At 42.2% G+C, this 16,818-nt stretch overlaps 1 protein-coding gene across 1 annotated transcript in view; it reads left to right on the forward strand.

Moving 5' to 3' along the window:
- Positions 1 to 16,818, forward strand: part of LOC103003599 (DNA polymerase nu-like) — a 142,153-nt gene that overhangs the window by 68,682 nt on the left and 56,653 nt on the right. Inside the window, exons 12-14 of the mRNA XM_057546330.1 lie at positions 7,173 to 7,230; positions 8,184 to 8,258; positions 9,175 to 9,289. Coding sequence (XP_057402313.1) covers positions 7,173 to 7,230; positions 8,184 to 8,258; positions 9,175 to 9,289 — 248 coding nt within the window. The remainder of the gene's footprint in view (positions 1 to 7,172; positions 7,231 to 8,183; positions 8,259 to 9,174; positions 9,290 to 16,818) is intronic.

Here is a 16,818-nt window from a genome sequence, read left to right on the forward strand (position 1 = left end):
TTGTAGACAGCATATGTATGGGTCTTGTTTTTGTATCCATTCAGCCAGCCTGTGTCTTTTGGTGGGAGCATTTAATCCATTTACATTCAAGGTAATTATCGATATGTATGTTCCTATTCCCATTTTCTTAAATGTATTGGGTTTGTTATTGTAGGTGTTTTCCTTCTCTTCTGTTTCTTGCCTAGAGAATTTCCTTTAGCATTTGTTGTAAAGCTGGTTTGGTGGTGCTGAACTCTCTCAGCTTTTGCTTGTCTGTAAAGGTTTTAATTTCTCCATCGAATCTGAATGAGATCCTTGCTGGGTAGAGTAATCTTGGTTGTAGGTTTTTCTCCTTCATGACTTTAAGTATATCCTGCCACTCCCTTCTGGCTTGCAGAGTTTCTGCTGAGAGATCAGATGTTAACCTTATGGGGATTCCCTTGTGTGTTATTTGTTTTTTTTCCCTTGCTGCCTTTAATATGTTTTCCTTATATTTAATTTTTGACAGTTTGATTAATATGTGTCTTGGCGTGTTCCTCCTTGGGTTTATCCTGTATGGGACTCTCTGTGCTTCCAGGACTTGATTAACTATTTCCTTTCCCATATTAGGGAAGTTTTCAACTATAATCTCTTCAAAAATTTTCTCAGTCCCTTTCTTTTTCTCTTCTTCTTCTGGTACCCCTATAATTCGAATGTTGGCACGTTTAATGTTGTCCCAGAGGTCCCTGAGACTGTCCTCAGTTCTTTTCATTCTTTTTTCTTTATCCTGCTCTGTAGTAGTTATTTCCACCATTTTATCTTCCAGGTCACTTATCCTTTCTTCTGCCTCAGTTATTCTACTATTGATCCCATCTAGAGTATTTTTAATTTCATTTATTGTGTTTTTCATCATTGCTTGGTTCCTCTTTAGTTCTTCTACATCCTTGTTAAATGTTTCTTGCATTTTGTCTATTCTATTTCCAAGATTTTGGATCATCCTTACTATCATTATTCTGAATTCTTTTTCAGGTAGACTACCTATTTCCTCTTCATTTGTTAAGTCCAGTGTGTTTTGAGCCTGCTCCTTCATCTGCTGTGTGTTTTTCTGTCGTCTCATTTTGCCTATCTTCCTGTGTTTGGGGTCTCCTTTTCACAGGCTGCAGGTTCGTAGTTCCCGTTGTTTTTGGTATCTGTCCCCAGCGGCTAAGGTTGGTTCAGTGGGTTGTGTAGGCTTCCTGGTGGAGGGAACTAGTGCCTGAGTTCTGGTGGATGAGGCTAGATCTTGTCTTTCTGGTGGGCACGTCCACGTCTGGTGGTGTATTTTGTGGTGTCTGTGGCCTTATTATGATTTTAGGCAGCCTCTCTGCCAATGGATGGGGTTGTGTTCCTGTCTAGCTAGTTGTTTGGCATAGGATGTCCAGCACTGTAGCTTGCTGGTCGTTGAGTGAAGCTGGGTCTTGATGTTGAGATGGAGATCTCTGGGAGATTTTTGCCGTTTGGTATTACGTGGAGCTGGGAGGTCTCTTGTGGACCAGTGTTGTGAAGTTGGCTCTCCCACCTCAGAGGCACGGCCCTGATGCCTGGCTGGAGCACCAAGAGCCTTTCGTCCACACGGCTCAGAGTAAAAGGGAGAAAAAATAGAAAGAAAGAAAGAAAGAAAGAGGCTATAATATAGTGAAGTAAAATAAAGCTATTGTAAAGCAAAGCTATACAGACAAAATCTCACCCAGAAGCATATACATATACACTCACAAAAAAAAGGAAAAGGGGAAAAATTAATATCTCCTGCTCCCAGAGTCCCCCTCCTGAATTTGGGATGATTCGTTGTCTATTCAGGTATTCAGCAGATGCAGGTACATCAAGTTGTTTGTGGAGCTTTAATCCGCTGCTTCTGAGGCTGCTGGGAGAGATTTCCCCTTCTCTTCCCTGTTCGCACAGCTCCTGGGGTTCAGCTTTGGATGTGGCCCCGCCTCTGCGTGTAGGTCGCCTGAGGGCGTCTGTTCCCCGCCCAAACAGAACAGGATTAAAGGAGCAGCTGACTAGGGGGCTCTGGCTCACTCAGGCCGGGGGGAGGGAGGGGTACGGATGTGGCAGAGGCCGGCGTGACGTTGCAGCAGCCTGAGACGCGCCGTGCGTTCTCCCGGGGAAGTTGTCCCCGGATCACGGGAGCCTGGCCGTGGTGGGCTGCATCGGCTCCCGGAAGGGGCGGTGTGGAGAGTGACCTGTGCTCGCACACAGGCTTCTTGGTGGCGGCAGCAGCAGCCTTAGCGTCTTATGCCCGTCTCTGGGGTCCGCGCTGATAACTGCGGCTCACGCCCGTCTCTGGGGTCCGCGCTGATAGCCGCGGCTCTCGCCCTTCTCTGGAGTTCGTTTAGGCGGCGCTCTGAATCCCCTCTCCTTGCGTGCCACGAAACAAAGAGGCAAGAAAAAGTCTCTTGCCTCTTCGGCAGCTGCAGACTTTTTCCCGGACTTCTTCCGGGCTAGCTGTGGTGCACTAAACCCTTCAGGCTGTGTTCACGCCGCCAGCCCCAGTCCTCTCCCTGCGATCCGACCGCAGCCCGAGCCTCAGCTCCCAGCCCCGCCCGCCCCGGCGGGAGAGCAGACAAGCCTCTCGGGCTGGTGAGCGCCGCTCGGCGCCGAGCCTCTGTGCGGGAGTCTCTCCGATTTTCCCTCTGCGCCCCTGTTGCTGTGGGATCCGCGCTCATAGCCGCGGCTCGCGCCCTTCTCTGGAGTTCGTTTAGGCGGCGCTCTGAATCCCCTCTCCTTGCCCGCCGCGAAACAAAGAGGCAAGAAAAAGACTCTTGCCTCTTCGGCAGCTGCAGACTTTTTCCCCGGACTCCCTCCCGGCTAGCTGTGGTGCGCTAACCCCTTCAGGCTGTGTTCACGCTGCCAGCCCCAGTCCTCTCCCTGCGATCCGACCGAAGCCCGAGCCTCAGCTCCCAGCCCCGCCCGCCCCGGCGGCTAAGCAGACAAGCCTCTCGGGCTGGTGAGTGCTGCTCGGCGCCGAGCCTCTGTGCGGGAACCTCTCCGCTTTGCCCTCCGCACCTCTGTGGCTGCGCTCTCCTCCGTGGCTCTGAAGCTTCCCCCCTCCGCCCCCCGCAGTCTCCGCCCGCGAAGGGGCTCCTAGTGCGTGGAAACCTTTCCTCCTTCACGGCTCCCTCCCACTGGTGCAGGTGCCGTCCCTATTCTTTTGTCTCTGTTATTTCTTTTTTCTTTTGCCCTACCCAAGTACGGGGGGAGTTTCTTGCCTTTTTGGAGGTCGGACGTTTTCTGCCAGCGTTCAGTGGGTGTTCTGTAGGAGCAGTTCCACGTGTAGGTGTATTTCTACTGTATCTGTGGGAAGGAAGGTGATCTCCGCGTCTTACTCTTCCGCCATCTTCTCTCCCCCTCAATTTATTTTTTCTTATTCGGTGATTGTATGTTCCTCTAGTCTCCAATCAGTGTGCATAACATTTTTATCTGGCTTGTTTAAGGTTGGCTTACAGGAACTACTGTTCCTCTTCTTTCCCTGCAACTTGACAGTGAAAGACAGTGTTCAGGAGTTCCTTGGTAGCCTAGTGGTTAGGATTCTGGGTTTTCAGTGCTGTGGTTCAGGTTCAGTCCCTGGTTGGGGTACTGAGATCCCACAAGCTGCACACCGTGGCCAAAAAAACACAAAAAAACCAAAACCATATACAGAAAGAAAGAAAGAGAGCGAGAGAAAGAAAAAGAAAGAAAGGAAGGAAGGAAGGAAGGAAGGAAGGAAGGAAGAAAGACAGAAAGAGAAAAGGAAGGAAGGAAGGAAGGGTTCATGGTTGAGGTTCTCTGCTGTAGTCAGATGCCAAAGCGCTCATTCATGCCTCGGCAAGTCACCATGAGCAGAATGGCCACTGTGGGATAATAGAAAAGAAGATGCCATTTGAGATTAGTGGGAGTGCCTGGGAATTGGGCTAATGTCTATCAGCAACGGTGGAGAAAAGAAAGAGCTAACCTTCAAGTGCCTTCTTAGGATGCATTCTTCCATATGGTCGAAGGATAAAATATACATTTTAATGTTCCTTAAAATGTTCAAATTGGGACTTCCCTGGTGGTCCAGTGGTTAAGAATCTGCCTTCCAATGCAGGTGACGCAGGTTCCATCCCTTGTCGGGGAACTGAGATCCCACATGCCGTGGGGCAACTAAGCCCACGTGCCACAACTACTGAGCCAGCACACTCTGGATCCTGCGCACCACAACTAGAGAAAAGCCCGTGTGCTGCAACGAAACGACCCCACAGGACTTCCCTGGTGGCGCAGTGGTTAAGAATCCACCTGCCAATGCAGGGGACACGGGTTCGAGCCCTGGTCCAGGAAGATCCCACGTGCCACGGAGCAACTAAGTCCATGCACCACAACTACTGAGCCTGCGGGCCCTCATGCCACAACTACTGAGCCCACACACTGCAACTACTGAAGCCCATGTGCCTAGAGCCTGTTCTCCGCAACGAGAAGCTACCGCAATGAGAAGCCCATGCGCCACAACGAAGAGTAGACCCTGCTCACTGCAACTAGAGAAAGCCTGTGCACAGCAACAAAGACCCAACGCAGCCAAAAAAAAAGGCCCCACATGCTGCAACGAAAGATCCTGCGTGCCGCAATTAAGACCCGACACAGCCAAATAAATATTTTTTTTAAATGTTCAAATTGTAGAACATATTTAACAAAGTGTGCTATATAGGTTAGATATTTAGTGAAGTTTCTGTTATTTTATTATTTGTTATATTGTAAAACATAAAAAGTGGCATTTAATTATTAAAAAGCTTCCTTCATATTCTTCTGAAGATAATCAATTTAAACTTCGCATTTCTGCTTTCTCAGGACAAATAAGAAACTTATTTATCCCTCTTCGCATTGGTAAAGGAACTTTCATTAAAACTGATGTTTTATGTGCTGTGGGAGGGAAATGATTTCAGGAATCATGCCAGACGACCCTGACACCATGCTGTGCTTACCAAGAGCTTCTAGCGGGGCACGTTAGTTACAGTCTGGTCTGATCCTGATTGGACATGCTATTGGATAGAGAACACATTCTGTTTTATACAGCTATAGATGCTGACGTTACTCAACGTGAGTAAATTTTATAGATATTCTTTTATTAGTTTGAGAAAAGTCCCTTCTTTTCCTAGTTGAGTTGTTTTAATATGAATGGGTGTTGGATTTTGTCTAATGCTTTTAATATCCTGTTGTGGTGATGATGTGCTTTTTGTCCTTTATTCTACTAATCTGGTGTATTATATTAATTATTTTTGGATTTTAAACCAACCTTGTATTTCTGAGATAAATCCCACTTGGTCTTGGTGCATAACCCTTTTTACATGTTGCTAGATTCAGTTTGCTAATATTTATTGAGGATCTTTGTGTCTATTTATGGAGGATGTTCTATTTGGTGTCTGGCTTTAGCATCAGGATAACACCTCATAGAATGAGGTGGCAATCTCCTCACTCTGCCATTCTGGAAGTACCTTTCATTGCTGAATTTTTTGAGAGTTCTTTATATGTTTTGAATCTAACATGATTTGCAAAAAAAAGTTTGATGGAGTCCAGTGTTTCACTGTTTTCTTTTATGGACCATGCTGATGGTGTGTATCTAGCAACTCTTTATCTAACCCAAGATTACAAAGATTTTCTCTTAAGTTTCCTTCTAAAAGCTTTAGAGTTTTACATTTTACATTTATGATCCATAAATTATAGAATCAGCTTCTTGATAGCTATGAAAAATCCTGCTAGTATTTTGATTGGGACTGTATTAAATTTATAGATCAATTTGGGAGTCATTGGCATATTAAGGTTGAATATTCTAACCCATGAACATGGTATATCTTTCCATTTATTTAGGGCTTTTAAAATTTCTTTCATCAGGATTCTGTAGTTTTCAACATACAGATTTATACCTAAATATTTTGGGGTGCTATTATAAATGACATTGTTCATTTAATTTCAATGTCCAATTATTCATTGGTACTATGTAGACATAGAATCAATTTTTGTATATTGACTTTATGTTGATACTTTGGTCAACTCATTTATTAGTTCTGGAAAGCTTTTTTGTAGTTTCCATGGGTTCTTCCATATATGAAATCACATCTTTAGTGAATAAGGGTCATTCTACTTCTTCCTTTGTACTGTATGCTTTTCATTATTTTGTCCTTCCTTATTGTGCTGGCTAGGACCTCCTATATTATGTTGAATAGAAGTGTTCAGGGTGGACATCCTTGCCTGCTCCTGATTTTGAGGAGAATACACTGAGTTTTCCACCATCAGGATGATGTTAGCTTTAGGTTTTGTCACAGGCTCTGCTTATGATGTTAAAGGAGTCCCTTCTGTTCCCAGTTTGCTGAGAGTAGTTTTTGTCATGAATGGATATTTAACTTTGTCAGATGCTTTTTCTGCATCTATTAAGATGATCATGTGACTTTTCTTCTCTAATCTATTAATATGCTGAATGACATTGATAGATTTTCAAACGTTGAACCAGCCAAGGCTGGGGTTTGGGGGATAAACCCCACTTCGTCATGACGGATTGTCCTATTGTTGGATTTGATTTGCTAATATTCTGTTTAGGATCTTTGGTGTGTATATTCATACGGGATATGGGTCTGTAGTTTTCTTTTCTTGAAATGTCATGTCTGGTTTTGTTATTAGGATATTATTGACCTCATAAAATGAGTTAGGAAGTATTTCATCCTCTTTTTTTTTCTGGTAGGGATCATGTAGAACTGGTACAATCAGCAAGCACTAAGACCAAGGCTGGTGCCAAGTGCCAAGAGCAATAGCCTTGGTTAGAGTGGAGAGACCCAAATACTCATCTTAAAATACCTTTTTAAAGGAAAGTACAGTGTACAGATTTCACAGAAATCTACATTAGCATATTATGTAGGAATTTTAAAGGTAACTAAGTTCATAATTCAGGCTGCTGATGAAAGAATTACTGTATATAATTATGATAAGGGTCACACAGGCTAAAGTCAAAAAGAATTGTTCTCATATTTGCTGATAATACCTAGTGATATACCCACCAAAATTATGTTTCAGTATTAGTTGTATTAAGTTTGAATACACTTATGCATAGTACATTGGCATTAGTTATTTTGTTAATGTTTAGTAAAATGTGACACATTTTAAATAACGTTAAATGGTACAGATTAATTTAAGAGAAGATATTTCAACTAAAGCAATTTCCCTCTTATTATTCACAGAATATCCAAGGCATCTCCAAGCACCCAATTCAAATAACTAAACCTCAAAATTTTCAAGGTAACACATTTCTTTCTACTTTGCAGAAGTCTTGGGCAACATTTTCTAAAAACCTAGAGATGTTGTAATTGTTTTTCTGTGTAACTAACTGCTTTTCTTTCCTGAAGTTCTCCTCTGTATTTGCATGACCAGGATTTAAATATACATTGAAAAATAAAACACAGCTAAAGTGATATGGTACCTCCCCTTTAGCACTTTATAAGTTAAAATAGATGATAATTATACAAGGGAAGTAGCTCCCCTCCTACTATCTCTCCCCCACCAACTTGCCAACAAAGAAAAAACAAACAGACATACAATAGAACTGGCTTTTATTAAAGTCTGAAAATTACTGGAAATGTTTATGAAAGCATAGTAACACTCTTCTTTCTCTTAAGCTATTCCACTGTAATGCTGACGGTTACATTTCTAAAAAAGAAAAAGGTCAAATCTGAGCAAAGTAGGGCTCTGTGGCCCATTCCCAGTAAACTCCTGCCCCCTTTGCTTTGGGAACTGCTACTTCCGGAAGGTCAGGGCCAAACAATGAAGTGCGATGAGCAGTCCTTTTTAAAGTACACATAATCGTGCGTGAACACAACTCATGGGAGGTGAGCAGCAACTTCGCCTCCTCCAGCCCTGTAAAATACACTCAGTGGGGAAATCTTAGACTCTGTGCTTCCGCAAAGGAGATCTTCTCAGCGGTGAGGCCAGAGTGTCTCTAGGTGGCTCTTACTGCAATGTTTGACCTTTTCTTCATTAAGAATTCTACACAGGACAGGAGATTTTAACAGCAGAAAATCTAGTTTACTTTCAGTAGTCTTATGATGTTTTAAAATTACATTAAAAATATTAAGAAAAATCAGAAATCTAGACTCTTCTGACTTTAGAATGATGTTAAAATAACTTTGTATGAGGAATAGCTATGAATCAGCTCACGACCAAATTCACCAAGTGCTCTTGAAATAATGATTCAGGTAAAGACGAACTCCTTACCATCTCCCCGAGGACCGTGTTTGTTTCATCCGAAGGCCACACCTTCCTAGCAGCAGGTATGTGCGGGCCATGGTAGAGACACCGTGTCATTGGATCCCACGTTATGCGTTTCATACAGTTCAAATATTTAGAAATGGAATAATCCAAAGGTGCTTACAGAACTCATTCTTTAAAATAAGTCCTGGCAAGTATTTATATGAAGCAAAGATTTCTTACGCACAGTAAGTGAGAGCAGCTCTGCTTCCTGGGTCCCTTCACTTTGCCACGACTAGATCCCAAATTCCTCTGTCTGGTGCCGCTCAGTCTGCCCCCTTTCTCCTCTCTGTCCCCATCACCCGTGGCGCTCTGCCTTGCTCTCTTGCTGCAGTCCTGCTGGTCCCTCTGCTGTCCCCCAACAACCAGCCAGCTCCACCTCGGGCCCTGCGTGGAACCCCCTCCCCAGATGTGGTCCTGCTCCCTCCTCCACTTCATACCTCTGCTGGAAGGTCCCTTCCTTGATGACACTTTACAGCAGCTCCCTACACACACTGACTCCGGAAGCTCCTTCTCTTGATCGATCTTTTCCATTTCATTTCTCACCTTCTAACACGCTGAATAATTCAGATTGCCTCCCTCCCCTCAAGTATAAGTTCTACGCAGGAAGGCATTGTTGCCTGTTTTGTTCACTAGCATATCCCAAGCACACAGCCTGGCGCACAGCAGGCCTTTTAAAATTCTGATGTTCCAATGAACTGATGAATGAATACAGCCCACCCTGGAGGCATGGCCAGTCTCTCAGAAGAGGTCTCGGGACTTTTAGACCCAGGGATGGCCAATAGACCCGAGGCCTAAGGACCCTGGCATATGAGAGGTGGGCACATTGACCTTGATTCCTCAGTGGGGAGGGAAGATTGAGGGTCCCCTGGGGGTGGGTAGCAACAATGAGGAACATTGTTCCTAGATTCTGAATTAATGCAGAGCTCTATCTAACAGACTTTGCACAGATTGAATTGCGCATTCTTGCACACTTATCTGGGGATCCAGAACTTTTGAAGTTATTCCAGGAATCTGAAAGAGATGATGTATTTTCCACCCTGACTTCACAGTGGTAAGATATATGAGCTCATAATAGTATCAGATCTGCAGGAATGCTGACATGATTTTAAAAGCCTGAAGTTGTTCCAAACCTATTTTCATAAGAAAGAAATTATACTTTTCTCTAGTAGTTAATCTCTTTGAAAAGAAGAGTAGGTTACGAGGATGCCAAGAGTTTCCTAATTATGAAAGAAATGGTAATTCTTCACCACTAGAAAGGAAGTCCATTGCGAAAGAATATAATAGAAATATCGAAAAATCAAAAGTGAAAGTCACGCACGCCCTCCAGATGAGTGTCACTCAAAGACAAAGCCCAGTGCCTGAAGGCAACCTGAGGTGGCAATCCTATCTTCAGCCCCACTGAAGCCCTGATTTGCTGTTTGGGTACAAAACAAGTCTACACTTAATGCTATTCCTTCTCACTGCCGGCTCATCCTTGCTTTTTTGAATAAACTTTCATTTTGCCTACTTAGGCTTTTCTTCTTTCGGTTTGAAGCCTGGAACTCCTCCCATCTAAGGCCATGAATGCCTTTCTTCAGGGTGCAGTTGGTCCCGAGGTCCAAAGCCAGCAAGAGCAGACTCAGACCCTGCCTGCCCCCTCCCTGCCCACCCCCCAGCTCAGCAGCTCTCAGCTCAGGTTGACGCAGTGCCGCCAGGTCCTGGTGCTTTCACCCCGCCTGCAGCTCCCAGGGAAAGGCCCTTCTCCTTGGTGCACACCGTTTATTCTTCTTAAAACTGAGATATAATTCACAGACCATAAAATTCAGCCTTTCAAAGTGTACAATTCACTGGGTTTTAGTACATTCACAAGGTTTTGCAACCATCATCACTGTCTAATTCCAGAACATTTCCATTACCCTAAAGAGAAATCCCACACCCAGTAGCTATCATTCCCCAGCTTTCCCTCCCCCACGGAAACCACTAATCTATTTTGTCTCTATACATTTGTCTATTCTGGACATTTCACATTAATGGAATCATACAGCATATGGCCTTTTGTGACCGTCTTCTTTCACTGAACATAATGTTTTCAAAGTTCATCCATGCTGTAGCATGTATCAATACTTCATTCCTTTTCATGGCCAAATAATATTCCATTATATGGAATAATGTATTCTGTATATTTCAGTATAAACAAAAAAATAATATTCCATTTATTTATCCATTCATCAGTTAATGGATATTTGGGTTGTTTCCACCTTTTGGCTGTTATGAATAGTACCGCTGTAAACATTCATGTACAAGTCTTTGTGTGGAAATATGGTTTCATTTCTCTTGGGTAGATACCTAGAGAAGAATTTCTGGGTCATATGGTAATTCTATGTTTAACTTTTTTAAATTGTGGTAAAATAACATAACATAAAATTTACCATCTTAACCATTTTAAAATGTACAATTTATGTCACAATAGTGGCAACTATATTTAATTTTTTGAGGAATTGCCGAAACAGTTTCCAAAATAACTACACCATTTTACACCCCACAAGCAGTGTATGGGTTTCCAATTTCTCCACCTTCTTGCCAATACTTTTTATCCTCTGTCTTTTTGATACTAGCCATCCCAGTGGGTGTGAAGTGGTAGCTTTGTTGTTTGATTTGCGCTTCCCTGATGACTGCCAATGTTGAGCATCTTTTCGTATTCTCTATCTTTGTCTCTTTCCCTCCTCTACACCTTTACACACATGCACCTGGGTGATTTGCTCACCCCAGCTTTCTCTGCGTACTTCCTCCCAGAAGATGGTCTCTCTTCTGTTTCAGTTCCTGTCCAGTTAGGATATAAGATAACATAGAATTTTTAAGGCATGTGATAGATTTAATAATACCCCTGCCCTCTCTCCCGAGGTGTGGAAAGTCTTAGAAGATTGTTTCTACCTAGGCAGGAAGAGTATTTTGCTTATTTGTTTCACATTTGAGCTTTGTTGCCATCTTAGTGCTTTGGTGGAAGGGTGCTATGGATATTCTCCTTGACAGTGTGAAAGAATCTATCTGTGATTCAAGGTGAGTGCTTGTGCGTAGATCACTAAGCGTGTTTTTTGTTCAATGGGCCCAAAGCTACTCTGGCTGTTGCTGACCAAGTGTTACAGAAAAATATTTTTGTCGAAGTATCAGGCAAAGGATGCAACTAAAGCAGGGCCAAGAGGGAAGTGTACAGCACTGATGCTTACATCAGAAATGAGGAAAGATCTCAGATAAATCATCAAACTTTCTGTCTCAAGAAACCTGAAAAAGATGATTAAGAAGGAAGAAGGAAGGAAATAGTAAAGATAAGAGCAGAAACCTATGAAATTGAAAAGAGAAAGCAATAGAAAAATCAATGAAACAAAAGTTGATTCTTCAAAAAAATCAATAAAATTAATAAACTCTAGCAAGACTGAAAAAAATAAAAATAGAGAAGACACAAAGCACCAATATCAGGAATAGAACAGAGGATATTAGTACAGATTCTGCAGACATCAAAAGGATAATAAGGGAACACTATGAACAACTTCATGCTCAAAAATTCAACAATTTAGAAGAAATGGATCAATTTCTTGAAAACCACAAACTATCAAAACCCAACTATGATGAAATACATAACCTGAATAGTCCTATAAATGTTAAAGAAATTGAATTTTTAGTTTAAAATCTCCTGAGAAGGAAATCTGCAGGGCCAGATGCCTTCCATGGAGTATTTTACCAAACATTTAAAGAATTAACACCAGTTGTATACAACCGCTTCCAGAAAATAGAAGAGGAAGGAACACTTCCCAATCATACTGTGAAGCCAGTATTACCCTGATACCAAAACCAGACAAAGACTAAAAACAAAATAAAACAAAACACAATCCCATGCAGACCAATATCACTCCCAAATTTAGATGTAAAAACCCTCAGCAAAATATTAGCAAACCAAATCCAACAACATCTTAAAATGTTGTATGGTGTATAATTATACACCATGTCCAAGTAGGATTTATTCCAGGTACGCAAGACTGGTTTAACACTCAAAAATCAGTGTAGTCCACCATGTGGTCAAGCTAAAGAATAAAAATAATATGATTTTATCAATTGACCTAGACAAAGCATTTGACAAAATCCAACACCCATTTATGATAAAAATTCTCAGGAATTTAGAAATAAAGGGGAGCAACCCCAACTTGATAAAGAACATCTACAAAAAACCTACAGCTAACAGCATATTTAATGGTAAAAGGCTAAATGCTTTCCCCCTAAGATCAGTAACAACTTATTAATATTGAATATTGAAGTTCTGGCCACTAAATAAGGCAAGGAAAAGAAATAAATGGTATATAAATTGGAAAGGAAGAAATAAAACTGTTTCTATTTATAGATGATATGATTGTCTATATAGAAAGTCTCAAAGTATGTATAAGAAAAAAACATTTTTTAACTCCTAGAACTAATAAGTGAGTTTAGCAAGGTTGCAAGGCACAGTATCAATACACAAAAGCAAATTGCATTTCTGTAAACTAACAACAAACATGCAGAAATCGAAATAAAAAATGCAATACCATTTACATTCACTCCAAAGATAATGGAATACTTAAGCATTCAGTTAACAAAATATGTATAGGATCTGTGTGTCTAAAACTACAAAATGCTGATGAAAGAAATCAAAGAAGATCTGATAAATGGAGTGACATACTGTGTTCGTGGAATGGAAGACACAACATAGTAAATATGTCACTTCTCCCTAAATTGATCCATAAGTTTAATGCAGTCCCTATTAAAACCCAAGCAAGTTTTGTAGACATAGACAAGCTCATTCTAAAATTTAAATGAAAAGGCACAGGCACTAGAATACCTAAAACAGTCTTGACAAAGAAGAAAGTGGGAGGAATCACACCTGATATTAAGACTTAGTACACAGTACCTGGGGACTTCCCTGGCGGTGCAGTGGTTAAGACTTCGCCTTCCAATGCAGGGGGTGCAGGTTCGATCCCTGGTTGGGGAGCTAAGATCTTACATGCCTCGGGGCCAAAAATCCAAAACATAAAACAGAAGCAATATTGCAACAAATTCAATAAAGATTTTAAAAATGGTCCACATCAAGAAAATCTTTAGAAAAAATACAGAGTAATCAAGAGACTATGGTGTTGGCAGAGGAATAGACACATAGACCAATGGAACAGAAAAGAGAACCAGAAATAGATCCACACAAACACGCACAACTGATTGTCGGGAAAGGTATAAAGTCCCAGGCAGAAAATAATTCTCTTCAGATTCATGTTAAGCTGATCACTCACAAAGCCAGCTTGGGAAGTTCATTTCTGCACTGGATATTGTATATGTCTTTCCTGAATTTTTTTATCTTGTGCCGGTTTTGGGGAGAACTTCAAAAATAAGAAGTTTTTAGTATTTGCATGGTGGTTGCTTCTAATTTCCTACCAGCAGTAGTAATCCAACACTTGTGACTTACACTATAATTAGTTGCTTTGGAAATGATTTTTATGTTCCAAACAGAGGACTAGAATAGCACATGGTGAAACAGCAGCAAATGCACTCTTAAAAATGTTTGTTTCATGTAAATGCCTTATTGTTTGAAACACAAGAAGCAAAAAGGCAATTCTATGTACTCTGAAATATTTAGTAACATTTTCAAAGAATAACAATTTTCTTAAAAAAACCTTTGAGAATATGTAGATCATGTATAAAAATGGAGACTTGGAAGAAGTCTTGGAGATCATCTGTAAAGCTATGATGTGACTGATGAAAGTCTGACCCAGAGAGTTGGACCCTGCCCACGGGTGCACGTCTGAGCTGGGTCAGAGCCGCCTCCTCCAGCTCCAGTGTTTTCACCTGAGCTCGGAAGACACAACCATTCTGCACAGAGGTGGCTTCCTGCACAGTAATCACCACACATGTGCCTGATTAGGTGGTTTCCTAAAAGTTTTACAAAGCAAATAAAAAAGCATTTCTTATCGGTTGTACGTTCAACTCAACATTTTCAGACTGAAACTTAAAAACTAATTTTTCACTGCAGAATATATTAGTTTTTCTTCTGCTTAAGGCTTTTCTTGAGTGCGTTTCTGAGTCATTCCCTCGTAAGGCAGGTGTGGTAGATAGTCTTGTGGGCCTCTCTCCTTCTCTGGGGGAAGATGGTGCTTCCGTACCTGTTAGATGTCACACTTGGGCGTGTGACTTGTTCTGGCTAATAAAACGTAAGCAAAAGTGACAAGGGTCATGCCTAAGCTGGGGCTTTAAGCAACTGCACACAGCTCCTCTTGATCTCTTTTGTCTCTATTTTGGCAAAATTGACAGAGGCTGCTCCATCATCCTGCATTATAAATGGTGGACCAGACTGTGATGGAAAGGTGGTGAAGAAGAGAAATAAAGTATTCTTGCTGTAGGCAGTAAGGTTTCAGAGTGACTTATTATGGCAGTATAACTTGACCTGTCATGGCATCTACAGGACTGGGTGCCAGGACTAAGAGGCTGCTGTCATGAATCCTAAAACGTGTGGCACTGGCTTTGGGGCCAGGTGGCAGGCAGTGAGATGTTTATTGGAGGCTGGAGGATGGCACTTGGTAAATGGTATAACATTTGGCAAAACTGTCACCTGTGATAACTTGTGAAGCAAATAATACCCTAATGAGCTGAGGTTTGGGGCAGAGTGGGCCAGCAGAATGCTAGAACATGCTTTGGTTGCTGTTGTCTGCATGTGACAAGGTACCATAAGAAACAAACTCAGAAAAGAACTGGCCAGTGTACAAGTAGGAATGAAAAGAAATAAGAAGATTCCAGAAAATTGGAGTTTTACATATTTGAATATAGAAATGATTCTCATCTCCAACCAGTAAAAGATGAATCTGAAAAGGGCTTTGAACAACAAAGGCCAGTTAAAACACTGCCTTTAACGAATGAAAGGTACGGCTTTGATGTCTACTGTTAACATCTCTGAAAGAAGGTGGCATCCATAAATCCTTACAGTTAGACAACACAGCGCTAACACATGGTTATCCATATTTTCTTCTTCCTCTGCCATGACAAGCATCATGGAAAAAAGAGACTAATGGTAGCTTTCCCCCAAATTCCTGATAAGCTGCAGGCACCTGTGGTGAAGTCTGGAGAGAGGATGCATCTCTAAGCGAATTGTGGGAATGTCTGTCAGCACATGGAGCTGACTGAAGTAAAATAGGACTTATTGTGTTTCTGAGCACTGTACTTCCCAAAGAACCTCCAGTCTGGGCTAAAGGAGACTGTGATTGCAAACCTGGGGCCCCACGTATTCTACAGCCAAGAAGCAGTCCGGGAAATATGCTCATTCCCCCAAGGAAAGAAAATCCTTCAGTACCCTTTTACATGTAGCCAAGAAAGATAATGGAAAAAGAAGTCCCAGGAGTGGAGCAAATGGCCATGGTGAGCAAGGGGCTGAGAAGGGCCCCTTCAGCGCCTACCCAGCGAGAATTCAGAGTCACCGTGGACCAGTGACGCCCATGTGTCTCCCACTCTTCCCCTTTCCACATGGGAGTGCTTGTTGTGGGCGTCCTGTCCCTGCCCCACCGTTGCATAGCACATGTGTGGAGTGAAGGATAGACTTGACTTTTTAGTTCCTTGGCCTCCAGATCAAGAGAGCCCCATCAAGACCTGATATAAAGATGATCACAAAATCCTGATGCCCTATCAGATGGGACTTGGAATTGTCACTCTTGTCAAGGGGGAGGAAAGCCAATATGTGTGGTCAGAAGGGTGGAGTGTGGTGGAATGTACTATTATTCAAGCATATTTGCTATCCCTCCCTAGAGGAAGAGTGTACTTCCTTGCCCATTGACTCAGGCTTGGCCATGTGACTTGCTACCAATGACACGTGAACAGAAATGACATTTGTCACCAATGGGTAGAAATTTTAAGAGCCAACACATGGTTATCCATATTTTCTTCTTCCTCTGCCATGACAAGCATCATTGTTCCAGATGTAGGCTAGACTCTGCTCCTGAATCACAGAATGCAGACAACATGGAGCAGAGCCTCAGCTGACCTGTGTTGGACATGTTGCATGAACAAGAAATAAGCCCTTGTTTTTGTAAGCCTCTGAGCATAGCCTAGCCTGTCCTTGCTGTACAGCAAAGGTGCAACCATTTGTGTTGTCAGTATTTGGGTATGTCTCTCTTAAAAATGAGCTTAAATACCACGTTCTATCTGCTTCATCACTGAGTTGTACAAAGCTTCAGTAATCTCTGGGTAAGCAGGTTAGTGTTGCAGAGAATTATGTGAGTGCTCTGGGTACTCTAGGCTGACTTTTGGTGACCACCTGAGAGGGTCTCTGCCTGGAAGGCCAAGAACAGCTTTGGAGGGGAGCTTTTTGGGGTTGCCACTAACAGTGATGAAAAGTCTCCTTGGGACCTTGTGGTTTAGGGTCCTGGGTCACACTGCCACATGATAGTGAAACCAAGTTCATAGGCCACATGCCCTTCAAAGTTAGCACGACCTCCCCTACACCTTCCTCCTGATGCACTGTACTGGATTATATGTCCTGAAACATAGCTATTTTAGTTTTTTTCATTTGTAATTTATGAGAAAATTAAAGGATGATTTTCTAGT

Source organism: Balaenoptera acutorostrata, chromosome 5, assembly GCF_949987535.1.
Source record: "Balaenoptera acutorostrata chromosome 5, mBalAcu1.1, whole genome shotgun sequence".
Lineage (NCBI taxonomy): Eukaryota > Metazoa > Chordata > Mammalia > Artiodactyla > Balaenopteridae > Balaenoptera > Balaenoptera acutorostrata.